Raw genomic sequence first — 13384 nt, 5'->3', positions numbered from 1 at the left:
ACTTCCTTGAGAGAGGATTAAATGGAAATCATGCACAGAAAAACGCAGTGTGTTGCCTAGAGTAAGTGCTGAAAACTTCGGTTGTTGTGATTTCAGGCAGGAGAAAGGAAAGGAGGCAAAGAATAGATAATTTTCCCCCCTTTGTGAAAGTGGATTCTTTATTTCGAGTACAGAAAATAAAGCTATCTTTTGGGCAGCTGTTCCAGTTTTGTCCAAAATAATTTATTTGCCAGCCTTACAAAAAAATACGTTGGCAAGGGAAAAATTGGTCCTATAGGAGCAGGCAAGCTCACCTTCCTTCTGGCAGCTCCCGTGGGACCAAGCTAGAGAGTGGGGGGTAGGCTGAGGCCCCCCAAGCGCAGGGTGGATCCAAAGGGGAAAAGGACTGGAAGTGGAGGACTATCCTGAGTCCTCCCTGCCGTGGGGGCTGACCCAGCAGGCACCAAGGCACTTGTAGGCAAAGGCTGGAGGACCCCACCACTTGGGAGGGGTGAGGGCTGTGTCCTGGGAGGACAAGGTGGGAGGGAGGGGACGCTGAGGGCTGTCAGGGAGGAGCCACCAGCTCAGTCAGTCTCTGAGGCAAGGCTCCTGGGCCGGGGCTGAGGAGGCATAGCTGGGGGAGTGGATGCCCTGCCTGCAGCCTCAGGGCCCCCTCCCTCCTCTGTGGTCATCCCCATGTCCACCTGTGCAGGCATACTCGGAGAGACTGGGCTGGGGGAGGCTGGACCGGGGGAGGCCTGGCTGGGGGAGGCTGGTGAACGCCGACTCTGGCGCCGGGCAGGCTGGGGTGGCATGGGAGGCAATGGGGGTGGCACTGTGGGGGCTCGGAGGCTGCTGCCAACCAGACGGCGGGGCAGAGCCCGGGGGGTCACAGGGCTGCCAGAGCCAGGGGGCAGGGATGGGGCTGGAGGGGAGGAGCGGGTGCTGGAGACCTGGGGGGGTGGCATGTTGGGCCGGGCTGGTGCTGGGCGCTTGGCTGTAGAGAAAGGAAAGGGGCAGTTAGGTGTCCATACTGTCTGTGGCAAATCCACCAAGCTTGACCCCACCTCAGGCCCTTTGCATCTGCTTTTCCTTCTGCCAGGAGCAGTTTCCATGGCTGGCTCTTCATCACTCAGGCCTCTCTCCATGTTCCTTCCCACGCTCAGCTAGAGTACTCCCTGACCCTGACCCAGTGACTGTCACATTTTCCACTTGTGTGTTCTTTACAGGACCTGTTGCTCTCTGAAATGATCTTGCCAGTTTTTATTTGGCTTGATCACTGCTTGTTTTCCCCACTAGAACGTAAACTCAGTGAGGCCATCTTATGTGTGGTTGACTAGCACAGAGCTGAGCACGGAGTAGGTGTTCAGTACACACTTATCGAATAAAGAAATGCTGCCTGTTCCAACACCTGCGTCTGGCTCCCTGCTTCTCGAAGCCCAGCAGAACTACCCCGCCCCAGCTCAGAGATCCCACTGCGCAGCTCTGACCTTGAGAGGCAGTTGAAGGGCTGGGTGGAGTTAGGAGGTCTGGACTCTGATCCTAGCTCTGCCTCCGCCCACTAGGGGATTTGGGCAAATCACTTGCTCTCCTGGGCCCTCAGTTTCCTCATGGTAAGATGGGATGAGCGCCTCAACCTCCAAGGGCTGATGTGAGGACCAGCTCAGGTGATGCTGTGACAGTCCTTCGACTTGTGCTCCAATGAGCAAATATCCCACTTGCCCCCCATACCGGAAAGGAGGCTAGACGCACCTCCTGCATGAAGCTCCCTGGGCAACCCACCAGCTCTTGCTGGTCCGGAGGCTCTTGCAGCTGCTCCCTCTACTCCTGGCTCTACACTGTATACCCAGGTGGAAAACTCTAGAGCCTCTTGGGCTGAGCGGGGCCTCCCAAGTGTCCTAGTCTCCCTGGCAGACTTCCCACCTGAACCCTCAGCTTCCTCACCTGCCTGGCTTTTGGCCAAGTCAACAGGCAAGTGTCCCAAAGGGCTCAGGAGGAGGCCCTCGGTCACCTCCCACCACCAGCACCACCACCTCCCCTCCCTCATTGTCCTGTGAAGACTCCATACTCCTTCTTCACTTTGTGACCTCTGGGCTTCTTGAGGGACTGGACTCCACTGCTCCCCACGCTTGATGGCCAACCTTTATCAAGCATTTACTGTATGAGCGAGGTAGCACCATTTAATTGTCCAAATAGCCTGACAAGGCAGGTGCGGTTATTGTTCTATTACACAGAGGAAGAAGCTGAGGCATGAACAGGTGAAGTCACCTGCCCAATGCCCAAGGTCACAGAGCTGGGGTCTGCACTCAGAGTGTCAGGCAGCAAACCTGAATTCCTGGCCTCTCCTGGCTGCCTAGAAACGGGACGGTCTGGATCGCCCACCCCCGTCCCTGCCCTCCCTCTATCTCCCGTCTCTTCCCACGACCAACTCACTCCTCCGAGCCACGTCCTCCGTTGGGGCAGCTGCCTCCGGGGAGCTCCTACTGACCTTGGGGGAAGCTGGTCTGAGGGGTGCCTCAGACTCTGTCCTGTGAGGGAAGGAGAGGGTCAGGGTCAGCTTTGGGCATCTCCCAGAAATCTCCTGGAACCTTGGGGAGACTCCAGGCCAACAGGCAGAGTTTGGGTTCTTCACCTGTAGCTGGGCCTGGCATCTGTCTCCAGACTAGAAACCCCTGGGAAGACACTTCTGGCATTGGCCAGGATTTGCATCCAATGAGCCCCTGGCTGTGGTGTGACACTGCAACAATGCCCATGGTCCCCCATGGGGCCAGGATGGCAGGTAGAAAGCAGGGCCTCCCCTCTGCCTCAGCTCTCAGCCTCCACGTCACCTTGATGGGATGCCCGAGCCACTAGAAGCCAGAGTGGATGAGAAGGAGAGGGGAGGCCATGACTCATTCCTGGATCCTTCCAGGTCTCTGCTCAGCTGGCTCCTCCTTGGGGACACTTTTCTGACCCCACGGCTAGAGTAGCGCTGCACTCAGATCCCCTACCCCGCTCTATTCTCCTTTATAGCACGCACCACTGCCTGACATTATATTGTGCGTTTATCGGTGTACTTGTTGATTCCACCCCCAGGAACACAAGCTCTAAGGATAGCATTCGTCTGTCTTGCTCATCTGAGGAAATTCATGGTTTGGGCCCCAGCAGTCTGTGACAACTGAACAATACCTGCTTGGTGTGGAGGCAACATGGTACCATGCAGCCTTTCCAGATTTAAAGTATCAAAGAGAAGACTGGAAGGTATTTACAAATTCTCAAGTGATCAGTTCCCTAGATTCCTAAATCCCCAGGACCTGAAACAGTGCCTGGCACATAGCACGTGCTCAGGAAATAGCCATACTACGAACGAGGAAATACATCAGAGGCTGAGAGGAATATCACCTCTGGGTCTCCACCCCACCTACTGCAAACTGGCAAACCTGGTTATTTGGGATGGAAATACAGTAATTACATTTCCTGAAATCCTATTGGAAGCCCTGAGAGACGGTGCCTCGGGATGGGCACCTTGGGGCCAGGACAGAAGCCATTCATATCGGTCAGTCCTTACCTTTCCTTGGTAGCCACTGAGGTTGGGGTGGGGGCCGGAGCTGGGGCGGCGACCGGGGTGGGCACAGCAATGGTTGGAAGGTCCTCAGAGGCCAGCTTGTCGCTGACCTTGTCCTGGGGGGCAGGGCCTGAGAACAGGCCTGACACATTGAAGTTGATATCTGCAGATAGAAGAGAGCAGGTCTTAGCTTTCAAAGCCGCCGCCAGCCTCCACCGCTCAGCCAGTGCCAGGACCACTTTCCCTCTCCCCTGACAATGTCTGGACTATATCCATGTGCCCACTCCCATGGGAGCCTCACAACAATTCCACCAGGCAGGCAGACAGGATCATCCCCGTTTCACAGATGAGACACTGAGGCTCAGAGTGGAGAAGCAATTTCCTCCAGGTTGTGTGGTGAGTTTGTGGGGCTCCCAGGGATTGAAGCTGGTCTGAAGGGCACTGAGCTGGGCAGAGGGTCCACCAAGGGGCACATGTACACAGGAAGGAGCTTCACCTCCAGGGAAGAGGGTGTCTGCGTTTTGTATCAGAGCCTCCACCACGCCCACCACCTGGATGGACGACACTGACGCTGCATCCAGCTGGGCCTGGTCCCTGGTACAAAAGGGAGGGCAAGTGAGTCATCATTGAGCAACGTCCTAGTAACTGCAACTCTCTGGCTCTGTGCTGGCCACTGGGAACACAAGGATCAATCATGTCGAGTCCCTGTTCTCAAAAGTTCACAGACCCCTGTGGATGGCAAACATGTCGCTCGCACACCAAATTCTTCCCTTTCTTTACCCATCACAGGCATCACCAGTGTCATGGCAACTTTCCGCACAATTCTCGAATCTGGGCAGCCTCTACTAAATAGCTGCACTCAGCAAATGAATGAACTCTTTTGCCAGGTCACGGCCAGGTGAATAATAATGACCCCTCGCATATGACAGCAGTTCACAGTTTGTAAAACAGTTTTCTATTCATTATCTCAATTAATTCCCACAGCAACAATCTTCAGAGTTTGTATCATTTCTCTCTAACTTACAGATGAGGAAATGGAGGTCGAGAGTGACTTCCTAAGACCCATCTTTGGAAGGTGGGGTGGGGCTAGAACCAGATCTCGGGCTCCAGCCTCCCGAGCACCCCATTACCCAGAATGCCTATCTCCAAAGCCTTGAGGGGTGCATGATCCCTTCTGGCTGCCCCTCACAGCAGCCACGAGAATAGGAGCCGCTCAACCCATTCCAAGGCCCGGGGGAAACACACGCAGCAGACAGTTGGGGTGGGAACTGCTCCCTTCCCCCCCGCCTCGGCCCCTCACCCTTCTTTCTCAGGGGGCCACAGCAGGTTGGGCCCCAGGACGATGGCGATGTTACTGGGTGTCATCTTGTTCACCTCCTGGTCCTCAGCCAGCCGTGCCAGGAACTTCATGAGGTACCTCGGGAGACAGGAGGTGGGCTTGGGTCACGGGCGGGGCATCGAACACCCACTGATGCCTCCGAGACCTGAGACTTTCCCAGCCTGAGGTTTCCAAAGTGCGGCCAAGACACCACACAGGCTGGTTTTAAAAATTTTAATAGTTAAATTAGCTGACCTTCTGAGTGCCACGTAGTGTCAGGTACTGAGCTACGTTGAGAATCTCCCAGCCACCCTATGGAGTAGGGACTGTTAGACTCTTGTGTTTTCTAGCCTAGGCACAGAGAGGTCAAGTCACCTGCCCAGGGCCACACAGTGGCAGAGGTGGAATTTGAAGCCAGGTGGTGTGGCTTCAAAGGTTCAAGGTATATGTTTAGTTCAACGTGTAGTATTAAAAAATATGACTAGTACATCTAAGCTGTGTTTTCAGAAATATTGCTTAGGACAAGGAGGCAGGACTCAAATCCAGGCCCAGTAGAGCCAGACTTTTGGAGTCCCAGGGGCTGGCTTGGGGCTCACCTGAGGTTACTGAAGTTCTCTGGGGGCAGGCGGCTGCACACCTCTTGGAGGGCCTCTAGCCGGGCTCCCGGCTCCTTCAGGCTGGGGAGGGGAACAGAACTGGTGAGCCAGCCCAGGGGGCCCCCTGTGCATCCTGGGCTTCCCCCAAACCCCCCATCCTAAGCCTCACCTGGCTGCCCTCATCCAATCGTCATAGAGGTCAAAGGTCATCAGGGGCTCCGGCAGTTCCCGCAGATAGGATTTGAGGGCACCTGCAGTGGTGGTGGTGGGGGCTCAGATGCAGCCCCCAAACCCCCACCTCCACCCCAGTACCCAGCTCTCTCCATCAGTTAGGAACCTCTGGCCCTTGTTCGTTTTTTTGGGCCATGGACCTTTTAGAGAAAATGCTACAGGCTAATGATCTTGTTCCCAGGAAACCGTACATCATAACACCCACTTTAAGGACCCCTATGTCTCCTCAGCAGTTTATCAGGCCTCAAACCAAACTGTCACGGGATCATTTCAGGCAGCTGTAGCAGAGATTTGGGGGTCGCCCTCCACCCAGGACTCCTTGGAGCAGGCACCTGCCACGGCGTGGGGGTCGGAGCAGAACTCCTGCAGGCTGCGGGGGTCCGAGGCCATCATCTGCTTGAGGCGTTTCAGCACTGAGGCCCCTGCGGCCAGACGGAAGAGGCCCTGGGGTGCGAGAGATGGGGGCGGTCACGGAGGGGTGAGCAGAGCAGGAGGCCCTGGCTCGCTCATGGCCTGGGGAAGGCAGCTGGACCTCACTGGGCCTCTGCCCGCTGGCCTGACAGGCTGAGTAGACACCAGTGTCTATGCATCGTCTCAACTCTCAAGGTCTAGGACTCTGAGCAAAGGGGGAAGTGGGGCTGGGGGCTGGGAGAAAGGTGTCTGGTTACACATGGAAGAGAGAAAGGAGGCCTCGCAGGCCTGTCAAGAAGCCTCAGTCTGTTTTTGAGTTCCGCCTACTAAGGGTCTGTCCTCAGGAAAGCAGCCGAGGGACTAGCAAGATATGGCTGGAGGGCAGCATGAGGTGGTGACGGAACCTGAGTCCCTGGCTTCACTGCCACCTTCTCATATGCCACTGGGCATGTCTACCTCTTGAGCTCTGTCTCCCCCTGTAAAATGGAGCCACTGACGGCTCCCTCCAAGGTTACTGGGATAATTAACTTCCTCAATGCAAAGGCTTATAGCACAGCACCCAGCCCACAGGAGAATCACTACGGGGGAGGTGGTGTCCCTTCAGCAACAGGAGGCCATGCCTTCTCCTGGGACCTGTGCTCTAATGGTGGGATTACAGGCACAGCACAGGCAGTATGGGGGAGGTTTGGGAAAAACTGAGGGCCCAGATGCGCTCTCCCCACCAGCCCCAGTGGGTCCTACCTCTTCCTTTACACCCTCAGAAAGCAGCATCAGGACGCAGGCCTCCATGGGCAGGGCAATGTCCCGGCCCAGCTCTTGCAGGTGCGCTCCCAGAGACACCCCATACACCCTGGAGAAGGGGGCGGCCGTCATCGAGGGGGAGGGGTCTGCAGGGACGAGACAGATCAGCGGCCCAGGGTCCTCCCACCCATGGTCAGCCAGGGGCACCCCCCAGACATCCTCAAGGGACTACAGCTTTGGCCAATGGTACCACCCCTCCCACCCGACCTTCCATGCCACACATCCTGAAATCATCTAACACATCTCTCGAATCTGCTCACGTCTACTGCTTCCACCCCAGTCCAAGCCACCATCACTTCCCTTCTGCCTCCGAACAGGTCTCCTGGCTCCAGTCCTACCCACCTCATTCCATCCTCCTCACAGCAGCCAGAGCCATCTCTCCATCACAAATCTAATTGAGCCCTCCCCTGCTCAGAACTCATCTATGGCTCCCCATTGCTTTTCATGATGGAGTGGAAGCTTCTTAACATGCCCTGAGCACAGCGGGGGTCAGGGGTCTGGGGATGGGGCCCACCTGTGTCCCCACCTGATTGGCTGTGGTTCTCCTTCAGCTCAGCCAGGGCCGTGTCCAGCGAGCTCAGAGATTTGCGATGGTAGTCGGCCTGAATCTCCATGAGCTGTGGGGACAAGGGGCACCCCCGGGGGGGAGTGGGGGAAGCTGAACCTTGCATGGGGTCCACAAAAGCAGACCCCTCCTTCCCACCATTTAGCAGGGGGTCCCTGGCTCTGGTGTCCACCCCTGGGTGGTTAGAGCCCAATCTTGGACTCACATGGATAAAGTAGTTGGCATATGTGTCCTCCTTGGTGGCAAAGTGGTACAGGTCAGCCAAGTACTCGTCCTTGGGGACAGAGAGAGAAGGGCTTACACCAGTCAGGTTGGGGCAGAGGGGAAGCTGAGGCTCAGAGCAGTTAGTGACATGCCCAAGCTGTATGTGCAGGATCCCAGCCAGCTCTCTGCCAAGATTTGCATTTGGGGAGAGCTCACAGGAAACCCCTCAAACTCTCGAGGGGCCTTTACAGCTTCTAGTCCTCCCTTCCACATGCTCTTAGCACAGTGCCTTGTGTTACGCACCATTTATTCATTCACCATTCATTCATTCACTCACTTACAAATACACCAAGACCCCAGTGAGCAGAGCAAGTCTCTGCCTCCCAGGTGTTATGTGCATGGTGTGCACAGAAGAGGCTACCAGGCGATGGCTAAGTACACAGACCTTGGAGCCTGACTGCCTGGTTTCAAATCTCAGCTCTGCTGCTTCCTACTTACACGGCCGTGGGCAAGCCCCGTCACCTCAACCAGCTTCAGTTTCCTCATGTGTGAAACGAGGGCAGTGCTCACCCCTGCCACCCCCACACATCCAGGGATCCCCACGTGCGCCCTCACCTTGCACAGCTCCACCTTCTTCTTCAGCTCCTCCTCCTCTTCCTTCAGCGTCTCCACCTTGTTGGCCGTAGTGGTGTGGCTGTAACTGCCTGGTCCACCGCCCAGGCCCTGCCCGCTGCCCGAGTTCTTAGCTGCCTGGCTGAGCCTGGGGATGATCCCAAGGTGGGGTGGTCACTGTCCCCATTGCCGGTCCAGGCCAAGTGTCCCCTCCATATGCCTGACCCACACAGCATTCTTGGATTTATAGAGGAAAATCCCAAAGCTCCACGGGGAGGGGCGGGGGTGAGTGCTCATGGGCGCCGCCTAGTGGTAGGCTTGGTGGTCACAGCCCCCCCACCCCCACAAGTTCCAGGGTAGAGAGTAGAGGGCCCTCCTGCCATCCGGGGATTTTGGAGGGTTGATTTTGGAGGGTTGTTTACGGCTATCCCAGGGTTTGGGGTCACCCCCAGCTAGCACAAGCACGTGCACACACACGCACAGAGGCACCCTCGCATGTACCCCTATATGTGTTCCTAAGAACCAGACATGTGCATAAGTACACACGGTCCCCAGTGGGCTGTACAGTGTCGTCCTAGTGTGGGAAGCAGCTTGAAGCTCTGTGGCCACCTCTGTGGGCTGACCTGGGCATGGACCCACCCAGACTCTGTGGCTCCCACCTGCTCTTGAGGGTGTTCCAGTCTGACACCAGCTTCTGCAGGCTTTTCTTATGCTTGAGTATGGCTGGCAGCTCCTCCTGGGGGCAGGGTATGGGGTGGGAGAAAATTAGTGAGCTGGGGAGGTGGGAGCTAGAGGCTGGGGAGGCTGGGGGCAGGGCGTAGGGTCACCTCACTCAGCCTGCTGAGTGGCTGCAGGACATCCCTCTCCAGGGTCATCTCAAACTCGGCCAGGATGCGGGCCAGCTGGTTCTGAATGGCACAGCTCATCTCCAAGGCCTTCCTGTGGACACGTCACCCAGTGGGTCCAGGCTCCCGCAACCCCTCACCCCAATCTGGAAACAACAGGTGGAGCATCCTCCCTCCCCATCACCTCCTGCCCCTTGTGTCTCTACTTCATCTTCGCTGGGCCAACACTCTCCCAGGCCTGGCTGCTCTCACTGATCTGGACACTGTCCCCAGCCCAGACCCTCTCTCCAGCTTGGTCACCCTTCTACGGTGGCTGCCCTCCCTGCCCTGGACCCCCTCCCAGCCCAGATCCCTCCTTGGCATCTCCAGGTGAAGGCTGAGGCCCCTGTCCATGCTCACCCCATGCTGGAATCAGGGTCCAGCTCCTTGAAGCTCTCAGCCATTGTGGTGGACAGAACCATGAGGGGAAGCTTCTTCTGCAGGGAAGGGCAGGGCCGGCTGTGAGCTTGAGTGCCTATGCTTTGCCCACTGGGCCTCCCTTCACCCTGCCCTAGCCCATGGCGTGCCCTTGGGGGCAGAACCTCACCAAGGCACTGGGCGTGGACAGGGGATAAGGGGACCCAGGAGGGCCACAGTCACAAGTAAGAGTGGAAGCAGGATGAGGCATGGTGGGAGTGACTTCTCCCTGGGACCACGTACAGAACTTCCACCCCTCTGGGGTCCCCTTTCTTCCTCCCAGAAGCCACTTGCTTGGGTTAGAATAAATGACCAAGTCCCATCACAGACTGGAAAACTAAGAACAGAGGGCTCGCCAAGGACACACAGTTGGAGAGGGAATGGAAGAGCTGGAATAGGACTGGCTGTCCCCTGCCCCAGGGCACATGTGGCTGACCCAGCCACTGCAGAGCCTGGCTCAAACCCTCCACAGCTCCTATTGCTGCCCCTCACCGCCAGAGCTCTGGCCACATTGAATTGTTGACTGATTCCAAAATATGCCTGACCCATTCCTACCTATTTTTGGAGAACACCAGCTTTGTTCAGAGACCAGGGTTCAAATCTCAGTTATGCAACTTACTAGCTGTGTGACATTAAGTGAGTCACTTTACCTCTCTAAGTCTCCATTTCCTCATCTGTATAAGCGCTAATAAAGGGAATCTCCTCCTAGGATGGTTGTCAGCATTGAATGAAGCAATGCATTGACACATCTTAGCAACAGACGAGCAGTAATCAGTCCATAAATACTGGCTGTTGATTAATACCAGTGAGTATCACTATCACTCAAAATCCAGCTCCAATGCCACTTCCTTCAGGAAGCCCTCACAGACTGCCCCAGTGGAGAGGGACTGCTCAGGTCTAAGACTTGACTGGACAGGGAAGTTCAGGTGCAGTCAGAGGCCTGGCCTTGGCTCAGGAAATTGGTGTGTGTGTGTGTTGGGGGGGGAGGGCAGGGTCAAGAAGGTGATGGGGGTGGACGGGTGGCTCAGTTGGTCAGAGCGTGAACTTTGGGCAATGGGGCTGCCGGTTCGATTCCCAAGTGGGCCAGCGAGCTGCACCCTCTGCAATTAGAATGAAGGAATGAGCTGCTGCTCAGCTCCCGGGTGGCCAAATAGCTCAGTTGGTTGGAGCGCGGGCTATCAACCACAAGGTTGCCGGTTCAACTCCTGCAAGAGATGGTGGGCTGCGCCCCCTGAACTAACAACAGGCAACTGGACCTGGAGCTGAGCTGCGCCCTCCACAACCAAGATTGAAAGGACAACAACTTGACTTGGATGGAGCTGATGAGTCCTGGGAAAAACACACGACTGTTCCCCAATAAAAAGTCCTGGAAATACACAGTTCCCCAATAAAATCCTATACCCCTTCCCCAATAAAATCTTTAAAAAAAATGGTTAAAAAAAAAAGGTGATGGGGAAGACATAGGACTTATGAGTGGGGTGCTGAAGGAGGGGGGCTTGGGACAGAGCAGGCTTCACTCCCTTGGGGCCAGTGGCTCAGACTGGCAGGGAAACTCCAGCCCCGACCTCACTCCTCCATTGGACAGAGGTGTCCTGCCCAGGACCCCTCCTCCTTGGAACCCCCACTCACCACCCGCTTGTCCATATCTGCCCCACTCTGGCCCTGCAGACAGGCCTGCAGTCGCTTGTGGACATTGTGGGCTGCTCGCTTGGCTGGCTCCAGCCGCTGCTCCACCTGGGAGGGAGCAAGGTGGTTATGGATCCCGGGTTGTTGTCCCCCACACCCCACTACCCTATTCTTTCTTCCCCACAGCAGGAACCACCTTTCCCTTCCCTCTTCCTGGGGACTCCATGGCCAATAGCTTGGGGAATGACTCAAGCCGGGCCCCCAGTTGGCATCCCCGCCCGGCCCTCTGCTGACAGCCTGCACAGGCCTGCCTTGCCACCCGTGGCTGGCCCGCCCAGGCATGTACCTGCTGCAGGTCCTCACCCAGGAACTCAGCAGTCTCCGGGGTGCTGTGGGGGGGTGGGGGGGAGAGAGCTTCTGCTGAGCTGGTCCAGGTTAGGAAAACTTCTGCCCCCCCCCCCAACAGGGCACCTGGACCCTAGTTGCTTCCAATGCCCCTCCCAGTTGGGGCCCGCCCTGGGTGGCCCGCCTGCCTGCCTCATCCCAGTCGGAGCACATTCCATGGGGGTGGCAATAGGATACATGGCTTTTTCCTCCTCCACCCAGGGCTGTGTTCTGTAAGAGGACTTCTGAGAGAGGGCGGACAAAACCGAAGGAGGACTGGGGGAGGCACCCCAGGACCCAGCCTGTCTCCTGCTGACCCTGGGGAGAGGAGGCCTGGGCTGGCCCCAAGAACGGGAAGTGTTTGAGCTCAGACTCTGGGGCTGTCAGTCACATAGGACTCTGCACCTAATGGGGGCAGGCCCTGGGCCCCTGCCTGGGGACACATGGAGACACTGTGGCCTGACTGCCCAGGCCCACACAAGCATCTGTGCCAGTGTGAGACAAGAACCAGGTCTCTGGACCCTGAACCCATCCCCTGGGAAACTCCCAATGTAGGGGGAACAGGAGAGAAGACAGGCCCAGGGAGCTCTCCAAACTTCCGTCCTCCCCTCCACCAGCTCTGAGTGTGGGTACAGGGAGGCCTAGGGAGGTGTCCACCTGAGGCTGGGAAAGGAGAAGCAGGACAGAGAAGCAGAAGGCCCCGGGGCGGGTGGAGGAGGGGCACACAGCAGGAGAGGGGCAGGCCCCTCCTCCCACCTCGCCAGGACCCAGTCTCCTGCCCTCCCCCAAGGTCTGGGGCCCTGACCGCCCTTCCCCCCAGACAACCAGAGATGGTTAACTGTCCCCATTGTACAGAGGGGACAAATGAGGTTAGGGAGCAGCGTTCACTCAGAGACTCACGGAGTCAGAGAAGACTCAGCATCCTTGATCCTCCCCGCACCCCCCTTCGATCATGCGTGAGGGTTCCTCTTCCCCCCAAAGCCAGCGCCTTTCCCTCCAGCTCTGGCTGGGAGGTGGGGGTGGCATTCAGAGGGGAGGAAGAGCCGCAGGGCTCAGGCTAGTCAGAGGGTAGCTGTCCAGCTGCCCTCAGCCTCCCCGACCCCTCCACCTTCCCTCGGGTCATGTGGGGGTGAGCCTGAGGCTGAAAGGGATGGGGTGGGCACTCACCGTCCCAAGCTGCCCGTCTGGGCCAGCTGCCGCATGCGATGCAGCTGCCTCTTCATCATCTTGGGGGAGGACTGAAGGCTGCAGGGTCACGGTAGGGGTCGAGGGCCGGCAGCCCCCGGCCCAGCCTGCCTCTGCCTGCAGCGCTTTCGCCCCGGATGGGTGGGCGGCGCTCTCCGCTTCCTGGGCCAGCGCGCTCCCGCTCGCTCCCGCCTCCCCGCTCGCGGCTCCGCCCCCGGCCCCCAGGTCACTCCTCTATCCAAGTTTGAGTTCTCGCTCTCCCAGTCTTCCGGGACCCCCACGGCCCTTGGCCCGTCCCCGCGAAAGTCTGTCGGCCGGCCGCCGAGTTGTCCACAGGTTGTGTGCGCAGCTCCTCCCCGTCCGCCCCGCCCAGTCCCGGTGGCGGGAAGCAGGTAAGCCGGCTCCTGCCACTGCGCCTGCCCCGGGTTCCTGCCCCACCCACCGACCTGCCAGCCCTGATTATAAATAACCTTTACACCCTTCTCAAAGGAAAAGAGAGTTCCATGCTTAGGAGGCAGAGGCCAAGACAGGCCCGTCTGGGCCTGCCAAAGGCTGGTCTGGACCCCCTCCTCAAAGGACCTCCTGGCCTGCTCCTCTGCTGGATGATTGGCTGGGGCCTTTGGCTTC

The 13384-nt window shown here is 57.7% G+C and overlaps 1 protein-coding gene across 1 annotated transcript; it reads right to left on the bottom strand.

Moving 5' to 3' along the window:
- Nucleotides 1-200: 200 nt before the first annotated feature.
- Nucleotides 201-12944, bottom strand: SH3BP1 (SH3 domain binding protein 1). Its single transcript, XM_074326380.1, has 18 exons — nt 12740-12944; nt 11535-11577; nt 11192-11296; nt 9506-9582; nt 9089-9200; nt 8921-8997; nt 8265-8409; nt 7651-7719; nt 7407-7497; nt 6821-6966; nt 6001-6112; nt 5607-5688; nt 5438-5518; nt 4824-4940; nt 4020-4117; nt 3527-3686; nt 2413-2507; nt 201-976 (listed from the first exon to the last, which is right to left on the bottom strand). The coding sequence occupies exons 1-18, from the start codon at nt 12796-12798 to the stop codon at nt 564-566; spliced, it is 2082 nt and encodes a 693-aa protein (XP_074182481.1). The 5' UTR covers nt 12799-12944; the 3' UTR covers nt 201-563.
- Between the last annotated feature and the right edge of the window lie 440 nt (nt 12945-13384).

This window comes from Rhinolophus sinicus, linkage group LG02, assembly GCF_036562045.2.
Source record: "Rhinolophus sinicus isolate RSC01 linkage group LG02, ASM3656204v1, whole genome shotgun sequence".
Taxonomy (NCBI): Eukaryota; Metazoa; Chordata; class Mammalia; order Chiroptera; family Rhinolophidae; genus Rhinolophus; species Rhinolophus sinicus.
Note: the sequence above shows the minus strand (reverse complement) of the source record. Positions and strands in the feature narration are given on the sequence as shown.